At 41.1% G+C, this 15,515-nt stretch overlaps 1 protein-coding gene across 4 annotated transcripts in view; it reads right to left on the minus strand.

Moving 5' to 3' along the window:
• MNAT1 (MNAT1 component of CDK activating kinase) overlaps nucleotides 1-15,515 on the minus strand; it is a 131,809-nt gene that overhangs the window by 24,266 nt on the left and 92,028 nt on the right. The window contains exon 8 of one of the 4 annotated variants that reach the window (XM_086612716.1): nucleotides 8,492-8,528. The exons of the other annotated variants lie outside the window; for them this stretch is intronic. Within the exon in view, the coding sequence (XP_086468842.1) occupies nucleotides 8,504-8,528 (25 nt within the window). The 3' untranslated portion in view covers nucleotides 8,492-8,503. Of the gene's footprint in view, nucleotides 1-8,491; nucleotides 8,529-15,515 lie in introns of those variants that run through there. 4 annotated transcript variants of the gene reach the window in all.

A 15,515-nucleotide genomic window follows, 5' to 3' on the forward strand; every position in this document is an offset into this window, starting at 1 on the left:
CCCGAGCAGCACGGAGGAGCACATCACAGAAGAAAAAGTCACTTTTATTTCAGCATGGATCTATTCTGACAAAAAATATCTATGTTCTACTCACCAAAGGCACTCTGACATTCTGGTGAGAAAGCAAGCTAATGATTTCTAGTGAGCTGGTCAAGCACAGTGCATCACATCTGACAGGTTGCTAATGTGATTTCAGGAAAGAGAGTAAAGGACCATATTGATCTCTCCCATCAGTAGGACAAGCACTCTCGTATGCTGACCTTAAAGTAGCTACAAAGAAGTACTGCATTATCTGCCACACAAGTGCTAAGGAGGTTTTCAAAGACTTAAATAATATTTTGGCACATAAATCATAGAATCACAATGGTTTGGGTTGGAAGGGACCTCAAAGATCATCCAGTTCCAACCTCCCTGCCATGGGCAGGGAAACCCTCCACTATACCAGGTTGCCCAAAGTATCTACTACGGGCTAATGAGATGCCCTTTGTGACTGAGAACATCTTGTACTCCAAACCTTCTATCAGCTGGAGCCACAGAAGAGCAAATATCACAGGAGGAGCAGAGCTGGCTCCTCTCAGATCACCTCTGCACTGTTCCAACACACCCTGGAGCACATGTAAGTCCAAGCTGCCCTAGAAGCCGTCTCAAACACAGCCCACCACTTTACCACGAGTGCAGCTTTACACAATTTTCCTGTAACTCTTCACAGAGGTTAAAGCTGTATCAACGCAAATGCCTCACTTTTCATACAAAAAGTACATTCCATTTTTGCAAGGAAAAAAAGATTTGGTAAGATTTCCACAGGAATGCCATGGGTCTTCTTCCTGAGTTGGTTATCTTTTTACATCAGAGCTGTTATCCTTTAATCCCACTAGAGTGCAAAAGCTCCCACTATGTGCTCTGTCCATTTAATGCACTGCTGCTGATCATATTCCACACTGACCTATGGATTTGTTTAACCAACACTGGTCTCAAATTTCTTCACCCCAAGAACTAACACCTCCCTCAGTGACTCACCTCAATGAAAAGGAAACATCAAGCTCACCTTCAGGTTTATAACAAAAACAGGCAGTAATTTTTTTTCTTAAACTACCACATTCAAATTAGTTTCATCCAAAAAAATATTTAAGCACAATTTACACTGATAAATCTCAAGAAATAAGTGTAAATGGGGATTCATCATCCAATGAGGTATTTTCCCTGCAGGGATCTCATTTTATCCCAGTGATACTCAACAACTTTCATCTACAATTTAGAAGAAAATGTAAAAGTCACTCCTTGTAAAATGTACAGCTGTCAAAAAATCTGAGGGGGCTGGGAAAATAGATAAATTATTCAGACTAATCTGTAGCACTTACTAATATGGACTTCTTCCAACTAGGAACAGCTTAATAGCAAAGGTCATACAGCTAGAAGTAAAGAACACAGGTCACACAAGACACAGCACTACACAATTTAATTAATACTGGAAACAACATAGAGATAATGGTGGCCAACTTACAAAACGTGACCTCTGGTCACTCCTGAGGTAAGGAGCTGGATACATACACAAAGTAATATCAAGCAGAGGAATGGGGAGGGGAGGAAAAAAAATAGAAGGATTTACGTATGACTGAAGCCAAACTCCAAAGGTATTTTGGTGCTTAACTGCCTTTGAGGATTTTAGTCTACCTGATGTAACAAAGGCTACAGAGGAATCTGCGACGCGATCAGATCTGATCCATCCGTATGGTGGAACTCTTCCCTCCACAGCTCTGCAAGCATCTTTCCTGACAGCACACACTGCCCCATGCACCGAAACACCCTTTTACATTAACATCTTTCCTTCTCTAGTCTGATTATCCTAAACTAGTATGTGTTTTTAACCAATTCAGAGCCTACAGTAAATTAAAAATAGCAAGACAGACTCTTCATTCAATTAGCTGCCCCAGCAAATGTTACCTGTGGCTATTCAGTTTTCAACCTGTTTTTCTGCAGTCTCTGAGCACCAGCTACCCTCTTCTGGAGCAAAACACCTACCTTCAGCTGTAGTTGCCAAAACTACATGGACATGTAGTTGCTAAAAATGCATGGACATCCCTACGGAAACACCTAATAATGCAACAGCGATAACAAAAAGGAGTTATTACATCGCAAATGTAAAATGATATATAATGATATATGCATACACACATATGCACACACGCAAACATATGTATCAGTAAAATCATTCCAGTAAAAGTAACAGCTTTTCTGGGTGCACAGAACATGCCCCCAGAGCTGTTAGTCTTGAAGCCCTAAGTCCTACCCTCTTCTTGGAACAATTAATAGTACCACTGCAGTTTCTTCACCACTTTGCAAGGAAGTAGAGAGTTTTTGGGAGCTCTCATTCCCCTCTACATTTAACCCCACCGTGTGGCAGCTATTCTTCTGGGAGCATCCAAACCTTTCACCAGAGGAAAATTAAAATTTCTGGAAACAGCTCATTAAACGAAAATATAATCAATGAGTTTATGTATGGGCTGGAGAAAAAGGAATCAAACAGCATACATGCTTATTTAGATGTCACTTTCCTATTACTTCAAGAAATTTTGCTAAATTCAGCATGCCTTCTGAACCTTTTTTGTTTAGTTTATTATTTTTTTGTATCAGAAGTATTTTAAAGCCTCTCCTTTATTTGTATTTCTTGCTTTTCATATTGTTTTTGCTTTCCTAAGGAAACTGGCAGCTGAAATGCTGTTCTAAAAACAAGTCACAAACATTTAGCAGTGTTGCCATTTCAAACACCAGACTCAGCTGAAACTGCGGTGCGGCAAGACGACGCTGTTTCAGCTGTCGGAGCCCTCAGAAAGGGTAAAAAAAATGCTGAGTAAAACCAAAATATAAGTCATGAGTCAACAAAAACTCTGGGATTTGTTGCAAATAACCATCCTTCAAAGCAGTCCAAAATAGAGGATGTGCTATTCTTTGAAAACACCAGTAGCCTGTATTATCACCTCCACCCAGCCATTCCAGCTTATGTGGTCCTCTCTACTGGAAGCAGCAAGTACCTCCCAGAGCCTAATGCTGATATTACAAAACAGATATTTCCATTTTACAGGTAATGAACAAAATCATCGATGGAAGAAAAAAATAAATAAATAAAAGGACAAGCTCCTAAGGAGCTTAGATGTGTAACTACCATAGATTTCAGAAATTTGACATTACTAGGTTTCCTGAGCTCACCCAAAGACAGCAATGTAGTGGTGAAACCAGGTTCCTCTCTGGAGGTCTAAACGAGAGCCGTGCTGCTCTTACCTGTCATCCCTCAGCAGGGCTGCTGGGCAGATGCTGACACTTACATTAAACTCCTTTACCTCTCCCCTGCTCCCACAGAAACAAGAGGGTATGTACGTGCATGAGGAAGGCATGAAATGGATCCATACACGAGTACTGAAATCTCATATATTTGCTCGCCACTTTCACAAAGTATTTTTCTAATGGGACAAAAATAGCATTAAAAGACATTGATTTTTTTGTTTTGCTTTCTGATCTTAAATTTCCAGGGCAGGCAGCCTGTAAAACCTGCTACTGTAGTACATAAGGGCAGTTGATCTTAGCAGATAGCTCCAGACATTTTCAGCATTTCTGTTTCGAAATACAGGAAAGTCAACCAGCAGCCAACAGCTCCCAGCAGAGCCAAATACCTACTGACTCGGCCAAGCTATTATCCCGACGAACAGCCTGCAGCGTTCGCGCACTGCTTCACTGCCACGGCGCTCTGTCATCCAGGTAGCCGCATTCCTTTGCTCCATTTGCAAACATCCCTGAGCCATGTCGAGCACACTCCTCAATTATATGAAAGTGCCTGTGAGCACACAGTTCATCCTGTGTTGCAAAAGAAAGTAGATCCACACATACTGCCTGAGGGTAGGAACATTAAAGGCACTTCTGTAGGCTTAATCCTGTTCCCACTGAAGCCACGACAAATCTCCTCTGGCAGGGCCGGGAGCAGAACTGGACCTATGTTGAGCTTTTATTTATTTCTAAACCTGCCACCCTCAGCACCCAAGCAAGTTCAACAGGAATTTTTCAGACTAGCGTTCTGACACTAGAGCCAAAACCAAGTCAGGGAACACGCAAACTTCCTACAGCTCGTAGGAGAAAGCAAGGATGGAGTCTGGTGGCATCAGCTATGAGAACTCATGGAAACGGTGAGGAGGGCAGTTGCACTGAATTATCATTGCTGTCATCTCCAGGGTCAGTACCAGCTGCTACAACACTACTGATTGCTCAGACACTTGTAGAATTAGACAAAACCAATTTAATACGTTCTTCTGCTGGTCTATGCTTTTCCGAGCACATTTAATGGCTGGATAAATCCAGCAAATACAGTAGAGCTAAAAGTCTATAGATCACTTCTGGGTAAGTGACAACAAGAGCAGCAGTTTTCACAAAAATAGTAACTCCAGTGACTGCTCTTAAACAAAAGCCAAAAGAATAAGGAGGATCTTACGGTCTAGACTCTTCGAGGCAGAGCAGGACTCATTCACAGTAGCCTCTTGAAAGCAAACTCCACTATTGTCCTCACATCTTACCAACAATACTTGCTTTTCATCTGGTGAGGAAAAGAGCAATATGCACCTACATCATGAAATGAGAAAAAAAAAAAGGCAAGATTTTCTTTCTGTATTTCAGATTGTTTGCAGACTCGGTATCTGTGGGACTTTTTATTCCAAAATTAACTGTGCGCTGAAGAGAGTCTGGAACAGCATGCTTCCAAGTTTTGAGATGGCCTCAGAGTGCAGACCTCCTCTCTCATTTCTGGAATACTTTTTGACAATTAACAGAATCAATGACCACAGAGCAAGAAGTCTGCGCAATCCATCAGGGCCTAAATGTGAAGAGAGGAGGGGGAGAGAGGGAACCTTCTAACGACAGGAAGGGGAGAAGAGGTGTAGATTTTTTTTGGCTTTATTCATGAGCATTTCCTCATGAATTCTGGAAGACAGTCAGGAAATAAAGATAGCAGCCAGAACTCACCTTCTGCATCTTTTTAAGGGAGTACTAGACAAATGCAGCAGTAGCAAATAAAGGAAATATGAAAGTAACCTCCTCTATGGAAGGCAGATGCTACCCTAGTACACAGAGCTGGCATAAAACCAAGGTATAGAGGTTGTTTGGGAAATTCTCAATAAATATTAAAAACATCAGTGTGCTGATATCTGTATTTTTTCCAAAGCTGATTGAAAAATTAAAGCATGGCTTGATGCTCCTGAGAACAGAGGAGCAGTAAGATTTCCAAGTTTGGGGGGAAGAACGAAGAGATGGAGAAACTACTCATTATCTTGAATCTCAGCTAATGTCAACAGACTCCAGAGAAGAGAGAAGAGCATCTGTACTGGAGCCAGGAGCACAGTACCTTTTCCGTTCTTCCAGAAAAGGTCACTGGACTTTTTGTAATGATAGAGCAGAGGTGCCTGGAGTAATGCCTAGTGGACTCAAGCCAGCAATAACCCAGACACAGGGTCTCCTCTTTCTACAGGGTTCACCCTCTTCTCTCTCCTCACCACAGGTGTATTCATTGCTACTATCCAGCCTACAAGGACAGAAGAGAAGGAAAGAAGAGAGACTATTTCATTTTCAACAGAAGGTAGTCCTCGTGCTCTGAGGTTACGCAGAGAAACAGTGGAGAACAAGTGAGCAACTACTAACTGATACTAGTCGGGCGTTACAAGCATAGAGAACCTGCTCACCTGAAGCAGCATCTTTAGCAGCATCTCGGAAGAAACGCCACCTCTCCATCAGGACAGGATCCCTAAGCAAAAAACCTATCCTTGCAACAAATCTGGATTGATGAGTCATTAAAGAGAGTGACTAAAATAGACTACCTTTTTTTTTTTTAGAAATATTTAAAATATAGAAAATCACAACCACTTCCAGTACAGAAGTAACCGAGCATGTAGCAAGTGTATTACACCAACTTAAATAACGAATCTAACCTGCTAATATTTTCAGCACCATACTTTGCTCTCACACACTTTGGAATTCCTCTAACACTACTTTTAAACAAATCCTTTCACTGACGAAAACATCGATATATCAAAACTATTTTTTGAACTAATGAGTTTCCTCTTTTCCAAAGTAATTATTTTAAGTACTGAAAAGGCTTCCATGGCACTTCCACTTCCAAATGACAAATGTCGGCAATAGCTGGATTTAAAAAAAACAAACTGAAAACCCCACATCAGCAGCATTTGAGTCAAGGAAAAACATTAAATATTTTCAAGCAGAAGAACTGAAAAACTTATTTCTTACTTAAAGAAAAAAGTATGTAAGCACACCTGCTGTTCTATCAATCCAAGCAGGAAACCATTTCACTGCTGCATCATAAGTAGAAGAAAAGTGCTTAATAAAACATTAATCACAGTCCATTATATTCTGACTCCATGCCAGAAGTTCCCATTACATCACTGAAAATATCTATTAACCAAAACCTGATTCTGACAAGTTACAGAAGTGTAGTGTTTAGGACTTAGTAATGTAAAAGTCAGTTTTGGAAGAACAGTTACACAATTGATTTTGCAGTGGCAAGCAAGTAAATTAATTGTTTTTGTGACATTTATTACTGCTATGGGGTTGATTTAACTGGTGTTTCTACTGTAAAATTATTCAAAAATTATTTCAAACTTCATCTACTTTTATTAAACACATTTATTGTGAAAGTATTTAATACCCGAGGCTGGCTAAACAATTTTAAAATGTGCTGGATATCCTAGTACATGTAAAACTGTATTGTCCTGTGTAAATATGGGCCTTGTTTAGAACTACGTCTCACAGGAAATTATGCCAAATGAAAACCATCTCCCCTTCTCCTCTCCCACTGAAAAGGATTTATGTTTTTATATTTAATACCAGTTAGGTAAAGAAACAAAAATATGGTGGTGTTACCTTCAAGCCTGAGCAATAGTTCATCCGTGGAGTCCGATTATGTTCAAACCTCTATTTTGTTCTTGGAAATGCACCCCAACTCAAATGCCTCAATTTGGAAGAGAGAAAAGTCAACAACTCAGTTCTTTCTGGAAGCCTGGTACTACATGGCTTGTTTACCGAGAGCTGGCTGTTACCAAGGCTTTAAAACAAAAGCCATGAAAATCAGTTCCTAAATGCGTATGTATGATCTCTAGCCAACCAACTTAACTGCAGGTACTTTCCTCAACTTCCTGTAAGCAGCCTCACCAAAAAAGAAAAACAAAATAAAATCAAAGCCATAGAGCATGACACGAAACACACATTATGTCCCTAAACCAAGAGAGAGGGGGGAAAAAGGGGGCAATTTTCAAAAAGGCTGAATTAATCATCACCTCCGCAGCTGTACGTTCAGTGCCACCAACCCTCCCAAGACTGCCGTCCGTCCGGGGGGGGTCAGTCCTCCCTTCCTCACTTCTCTGCGTGTGAAGGGACAGGTTCACCAGCCCTGCTGTGGGAGCACTGGCTGCAGCACAGCGCTGCACGGATGGCACCGCGGGCCAGCTTCGGCACTGCCGGCGACCTCACTGTGGGTGTCAAGCAACGGGGTAACACCTCAATCACTCGGTACAGAGGGTGATTTGAAATGAAAGCAGGGGGTGCTGATGAATGACTAGTGTTTAGCGAATTCACTGATTGTACCCCCATGTTGCAAATACTGGCATTTAAGAGACTCTGAATTAAAAGCATCTCACGTCGTTAGTGTTCATGATGAATAAGAGGGGTCTGGAACACGCAAAGCTAGGAACAGCTGTGCTTTTTTGGGTTTTGTTAAAGGCTTAGGTTCCTTTTCTTCCCCCTTGACCCAACACACACGAGTCTAATTACAAAACATACCTGAGGTAATAACCTTTTACCTGTCCTTGGACATCTTCCAATTTCCAATACCTGAAGCGCTTCAGTTTTCCTCTCCTTCAAGTAGTGCCATGAGAACTAAGGCAGCCTGGCTTCCCACTGCTTGGTCTTACAGGTGCTTGCAAGCTCCGACTGAATCTTCCTGTGGGCAGTTAGGACATCTATGAGGTGTCCCACTCCCGTGCAGCTTCTCTGGTGGCTAAGAAGTTATAAGCTTATCATGCAGACTTCTTGTCAGTCAAGACACTTTAAGGGTTCCCCTCCATATGGCCCTCAAGTTGCACGAGGGGAGGTTTAGATTGAATATTAGGAAAAATTTCTTCACTGAAAAGGTTATCGAGTATTGGAACAGGCTGCCCAGGGAAGTGGTTGAATCATCATCCCTGGAGGTATTTAAAAGACACGTAGATGTGGTGCTTAGGGATTAGGTTTAGTGGTAGAGTTATCTGTGCTAGGTTAACGGTTGGACTCGATGACCTTAAAGGTCTTTTCCAACCTAAATGATTCTATGATATCCAAACACTGTTTCACACAGCGGCTAGGGTCTTACCCCTAAAATCTCACCACTCCATGAAGTGACACTCAAATCAGTGAACAGATGTACAAACTGCTGGAATGGTGGGAGACAAACTTCCATTCTTGTGGGTGTGTAAGACTTGGATTATTCATGTTTTTCAAAAAGGAAACTAGAAAATATAAAGAAGCAAATACATGTGATCAGATACCATTAACTCTAAGGAAAGTTCTCCAGTTCCACTTTTCCAAAAAGTTCCTCCAGTGTGATCTAATCTGGGGAACATCAGGGTCATTATCAAAATAAGAAAACAGAGACTACCAGCCCAACTCTTAAAACTCTTGCCATGCGTCATATCCGGTGTGAGATCAGTTACGTACATAGGATCAAATTTATGAATGGACTTACTGACTTTGGCAAACAGCATGCTCCCGCCGGAAGAGATCCCTCACTCCTACCACTTAGCACTCTTCAGAGAAGCTTTAAACATTGTTGACTCCTGATCACTCTAAGAAATACTACTCATCAAGAATAAAGCTGCAACAAAGCTATTCGAAGGGGGTTAAAGAATCACGAGCAACAGCCTGAAAAGCTGCATAAAGCTTCAAGCAAGATTCCCCCATGCTTCTCTCTGCCATTTCAGGAATCTTCGAATTCACCTTTCCAGCCATTTGATATTCAAACAAACAATTTTCATTTGGAAGGCTGCTTTACGCCTATGTTTATCAGTGTCAGAGTCAAGATGATGCATAATTTCTGGCTTTATTTTCCTCTTCAGGAGTTTGTTTTGCTGGCTGTCCCACTCAGTCTAAATATTTTCATTATACTTAACTCCCCCTTCTTGAAACAATAGTGTTGAAGGGTCTAGGAAGCCTCCTCTCTCTTCCTCTTTCGAGACTTTCTTCTTGCATTTTTATTAAAATGGATTTTTACAAATACCTTAGAGACAAATTCAAAACCGGATGCTCCTCATCTTTGTACTTCAACTATATCTGAGCTAATTTAGTTAAGTCTGTCCAGACAAACCCTTCAGAAAACCACGACAGTGTTTGCCTAGACTGACCCAGAGCAACTTCTTGTCCTGACATCTCTCTGCCTTTCCTTATAGCCAAGTACAAAGTATAAGCGATGCTCAGATGTTCATCAAGAGGAGGAGCTCTTCCTCTCAGCAGTGCTCCTTGATGAGCTCCCATGTTCTCCATGACCACCATCAGACAGACTGCTCCTCATTGCCTCTGTAGTCTAACACACTGGGTAAAGAAAGCATTTGGAGGCTCTGTCCTGGGAAGAGCTACAGAAGCTGAGGACACTGAGGCCCTTCTGTTGCCAAAGTGAGAGGTAAGCAGGAAGAATCACTCCTCCACACGCAAAACGTATTGTTTTTCTTGTGGCAACCACACAATTCGCAATGCAATTATACATCTGACTCTGAGAAGTCAGAGAAAGACTCAAAAAGGGCAACACAATGGAGTGCAGGAGAAGCAAGGAAGGAAAAAAGTAAAGAGAAAGAAAACACTGAGCACAAAAACTACTGACCTCAAACTTACCACATAATTTCAGAGATGCAGTTAACTTCTACCAAAATATACTTTTCTAAGCTGATGGAGGACAACTAGAGAGTAAAGTGTGTGAACACACAAAGTCACAGAAGAACCACACATCAACAGTGATATCGACGCAGGGGATGAAGGGCAGGATGAAAGCAAAGAAAGGCTTCCAATAACATATGAGAACTATCACAGAACATCAGATATTTTTAAGTGGCTGGTAGTAACAAAGCTTTGATTTGGCAAGACACAAAAGAGTGCAGAAAACAGGGCATTTGGCCCACACAATCGCAGGATGCCTCCTGCCACATCATAATCCATCAGCAGACAGCTCTGCCTGACGCTGTTTCAGCTGCCTACTTAGCAGCGTTGCCTCTACACCTGCAGAGACAGTTCGGGGTTCGCCTCCTACCAACTTTCAATAATAAAGCCAATATCACCAGCCTGGTTTTTTGAAGCAATTTTAAATATCTACTGGTTAATCCCGTAGAACAGTTTGCCAGACAATTCTCCATTCCTTGTGTTAAGACTCTGAATTATTTTTTCTTCTTCATATTATATGTATTTTAATAAATGCATGATTTAGTATTCTGCAAGCCCACGCTACAAAAAGACTATTCTGGAATAAACGGCATAATTACATTTCCTACAGCGACCTTGTAATCTCTCGAGTATTTATCCTAGACTAAACAGCCTTACTCAGCTGCCCTGTGTCTGATTGTCGATGAAAGAAGCTTGTTTGACAACTGCTTCGAGCAGAAACATATTTTTTCCATGATTGCATGAAAAAGTAAAAAAACATTACCAGACCAGTATTGCGAGTACAGAGACTCATGTTAGATCGATGAGTTAATTTTGCAGCCAAACGCCAACAAAAACAATTACTATGGACATTCTGCTGTCATGGCCAGCTTTTGAGGTTAATTTAGTGGTACATATACAACTACAGCCAACTTTACATATAAGAAACTACATGATGTACGCTGGCTTCCTTCTTTGTTTCTTTATATATTTTCCATATTCTCTGCTTTTATAACCCTCCCGAGACCCTTTACAGTTACAGAACCCACACTATACCCACAGGTGGGCGGGCAGGAAGCAAAACTCTCCGTTTCATAAGCAGTCTACTTTTAATATATTCAATTGCTAATGACCTTGACAGAAGAGCTCCATGCAAAACACCATATACTACAGGGTGTCGTTTGAAGTGTTCATAAACATTTTTGCCAGAAAGCTGATTTCTTAAACAGTAAGATTTCAGACTTACTAAAAGCTGCACTCCTTTCCTCAATTTCCATTCAGTTGGAAAAACTGGTGCTAATCTACCTCCTGTATATTAAATTTGTGTCCTGTAGGATTTCTGTAGGACATTAAAGCTGCAAGGCAGTTTCTACATCAAACCAAATTAAAATGGTTTACACACAGTTCTGTTTCCTTGTTCCATCCTCTCTTGAAAGAGACAGCACATTTGGCCACATTCACTATTCCAAAAAAGTGTACCCACATAGTACTTCTACTGCCATTCATAGGTTTTTATTCAATTATTCATGAGAAAATGAACAAAAAAAGATTTACTTTAAAAGGCTGTATGCAAATGGAGCTGTGCCTTTAAAGCAGTAATCACTTCTTACCTGCTGATTCTCATTCATTAGGTGCCCGATTCAAAACGCACTGAAGCCGGCAGAAAAGAACTGAGGATCAGGCCCGGCAACAGGAGACACTGGGAAATTCAGACCATATGCCTTGGTAGCCAAGAGAATTCCTGCAAGGAGGAGTGCAGACCTCTACGTGCCCTTCAAAGCAAGACAAGCTTTCCTTGCTCTTACTCAATCTTTTGAATCTGACTACTGAGCTTATTGAGAAACTATATTCTATTCAAAGGAGCAGAATGAATTCAGTGTTCAAAACCAACGGGCCAAAGCAGATCAAATAAGCCCTTCATTCGCGGCTTTTCTCCTTTTCCAAGATCCGAGCGGTGTCTGCGTGCCCCAACGACGAAGAGAGCAGATGTGAAAAATCACCTGCTACAACTTTTAAAGCCCAGTGGTCCTGTCGCCCATTCAAAATCAATTCTCAGATATTTCGCTGTCTTGAACCCAACACAGACACTGACAGGGTTTTAGCAAAAACTAATCCAGCCAAAGGCCAGATCAACTACGGTTTAAGAATAGTTTGGAGAGCATCCTCACTATTGCTTCACTTTAAAAAAGAAAATCACTACGACTGACAGCAAAGAACTTACACAAGTCATTTCTAGATTAAGCGCCAGAACCCTACATGTGTTTCAAATTACACTACAACACTGTACAACAAAGAAATATGCTGAAATTTTCCACTTGAAATGAAGGTTAAAAATTAAACGCTAATGAAGGTCTAACAGATATGAAATCCAACCTCCTTATCTTAATTCGAAGTTTAAAATGACTGAGCTGTCCTATACTAGGGAAAAAAAAAAAAGGAACGAATCAACCTGGTTGGTTGTTTTTATTAAAAAGCACAGTGGGCTAAAACGCGTTCGTTGTACATACAAACGTCCACAGCACTCTGATTTTGCTTCAGTACTTACCCTCAACTCTTACAATGACATTTTGCTTAGATTTAACTTTTAAATTATCACGGTATATTACTTATCCTTACTAGATTAGTGTTTACCATTGAACTTTATTTTTTGCATCATGTTTAAACAAAACACTAAATAACTGGAGTGCTCCTAACAATGTGGTTATACATGAAAACAAGTTGATAGATCAAAGGGAAGTCACGTTCCTCCCTGAAGAAAAGCAAAGATTTTTTGGAACAAACTCCATTTTTTTACAGACACATGCGTATATTCAGGATGTCTCTCTCCACACAAATTTAAGTAGGCAAACACAATTTTATTTTAAGAGCCCAGGCTTGACTTGATTAGAAGGTCTGCACAAAAGTTCTCTGTTAAGGCAGCAGATTTAAGTGAAGTGCAAACAGAAATTTTCAATCTGACTTGTAAATTACCTCTATTTTGTTAGAATGGCGAGAATAAGACTGGCATTGTGTTAAGAGTACGATCCGCTTTGGATTACAAGACACAGCTTCCTAAACTTCGAGACACGAAGTTCCAACATTGTTACCCCAAATGTTAATCACATAAGCAGATTTTTGATTTATAGTCAGTTTTTAAGTAGCTTGTGTATGCCTCTTCCACAGCTGTAAATCCCTGGTGTGAGAACGCTGTGTGGCTGCTCCTGCTCGCCGTACATACTTACAGTTAATGCCAAGAATGTCTTTGCATTTTTCAGGACCTCAAACAAACATCATCTTGATCTTCAGGGTTTTTTTGGTTTCGTTTTTTTTAAATCAAAACTACATAACAAACATACATTTTTAAAACAACAAACTAATTTCCATCCCCATCCTGTTTTGGTCTTTCACTACTTGGCATGTCAGAGTTTGTTATATTTCTCATTTCTTCTGCTCTGCAGTAAGAAAAATCCAGACCTCCAACCACATGAATCCAGTGTGCTCAGCTAAAACATTAGCCAAAAAAAAAAAAACCCAACAAAAAAACCCAAACGACCAGACAGGCCTTATTTGCCCCTCTTAGAAAACCTCAAAGTAAAGTAGTGGCAGCAGGTGCCCGAGCACCCAGCCGGTCACGCTCTCTCTCTCAACCACTCACCTCCTCTCCCTGACAGCCATGGTAGGTGTCTCAGCCTCACAACACCTTCAGCAGCTCAACAGATCTGGACTGATTTGAACGAAAAAATGACGCTCCCCACTTCAATCGAACTACACCAACCTCACCGTCCCTGGTGACCACAGCAGTGCTAGTAGGACCTCCGATAAGACAGGGCTCTCCAAACGCAACTCACATCAGCAGGGCACCCTCAATGCCACCCAGAAACCAACCATTTCCCAATGCACGTCACTCAATACTTCAGTGATTTTGAGTAGTGACCAAGTCGCACAGACCCAGGACTTTTAGTCGCCACAGAAGAACAGGTAACTACAGAGGTTGTCTCCAGGACAGGTATGTTACAGTGATCCAAGACCCCACTATTCTCCAAGGACAGCACCACAAGTTTGGGAGACGTTCTCATACATGTCTTCTGCCCTTATTCCTTCCAAGGCACATTTCCATTTGACAGCTCAGATAGGCATGAGCTGGCCTCGCAGGATCAACACCCAAAGTGACCTTTACCATCTAGATCAAACCAGCACCAACCTGGCATGTCCATCGTGTATTCATGGAACCATCAACTACCTTGCAGAAGCCTCACAGCTGAGGGAACCTCTATCAGATGCTGGCTCTGAGAAAGCCTCGCTCGCCCTGCCAGAAGGTTAAATACTGTCTACAAGTTACCATAACACATACTGCTCCCAGAAAGCCATGTAGTTCAGGATTATTAGCTACATTTCATTACTTCCAGAAAGTGTTCCTCCCTTAGAAAAAATTGGGGGTACTCCCTGAAGGACACAAACCCCTACACATTATACTAATCATAGGGGGGGGAATGAAATCGATTTCTTCATTATTCTCAGACTTCCAACACAATAGCAGAAAATACGTCATATGGAAGTTAATGCTTTTCTGCAGTACATGGAAAGAAAGAAAATTTACAGCTCCAAGAGAAACCAAAAACAAATTTCTAAAAACAGTTTGAACATAAATTTCCCTTTTTGCAAAACATGCAAAATCCGTACAGAAGAGCAGTGGTAGGATGTAGAATCAAGTTTACTGGACTACATGCAAAGTTTTTTGTAAAGCCTAATGAGTAAATAACAAATGTCAACTTAAAAAGCAATTTTTTAAAAGTTAGAAAAGATCCCTGACAAATGTTCTAAACGATCCCTTAAGGATTTGCCCTTTTTTTTTTTCTCTTTGCTAGAAGCCTTCTTGCCAGCTGTCTCCATTACAGCAGTTTACTACGAAAGAAATGCAACACTGATGCTGAAACCTAAAGTGAGTCTTGCAGAAAGTAAGAGGTTAAGATCTGAATATTCAAAAAGCCCATTCTACTGAGTGTCTCAAAGATAATAAACTGTATCTTAAAAAAAAAAGTCAACAAATTATGGTACCAGGAGTGAATTCAAAGTCTCCAGGCTGGCAGTGTCTTTGCAATAATTCTGGCTCCAGAAACTCAGATGATAACAGCCTGCACGTTTGAGGGAAATGTTTAGCAGCAACAAATAGCCAGACCGAAAAATTATTAACAAGAACATGAAAAGAGGGAGAAACAACAACAAAAAAAATCCTATATAAATTTAGATTTCATCTGTCTTTATATAGGTCCAAACAAAGAGGAAACTGAAACTCTTTTGCAGGAGTGGATAACATTGTGCCCAGCTCTTCTGCCTCACCCCGGCAGCTGTATGCAGCTGCCTGAAAAACCCTAAAGCGGGGACCAGGGCAGATTAGTTCAGCATTCAGCAGCAGCAGGAAACGCGCCTGAGCTCATACACACACAGAAACACAAACACACAAACCAAGAGCCTTGCACGGTTTACGGTATTTGAGACACCTCATGGAATAGGGTTAGGGTTGTACGGGCTGGGAACCCACAGCATCAATATGTTTGGTTTGGAAGTGCAAACAACCTCAGGACTCAGAAGAACTCTTCTGGTGGGCACCACCA

The sequence above is a fragment of the Tauraco erythrolophus genome, chromosome 6 (genome assembly GCF_009769465.1).
Source record: "Tauraco erythrolophus isolate bTauEry1 chromosome 6, bTauEry1.pri, whole genome shotgun sequence".
Classification (NCBI taxonomy): domain Eukaryota; kingdom Metazoa; phylum Chordata; class Aves; order Musophagiformes; family Musophagidae; genus Tauraco; species Tauraco erythrolophus.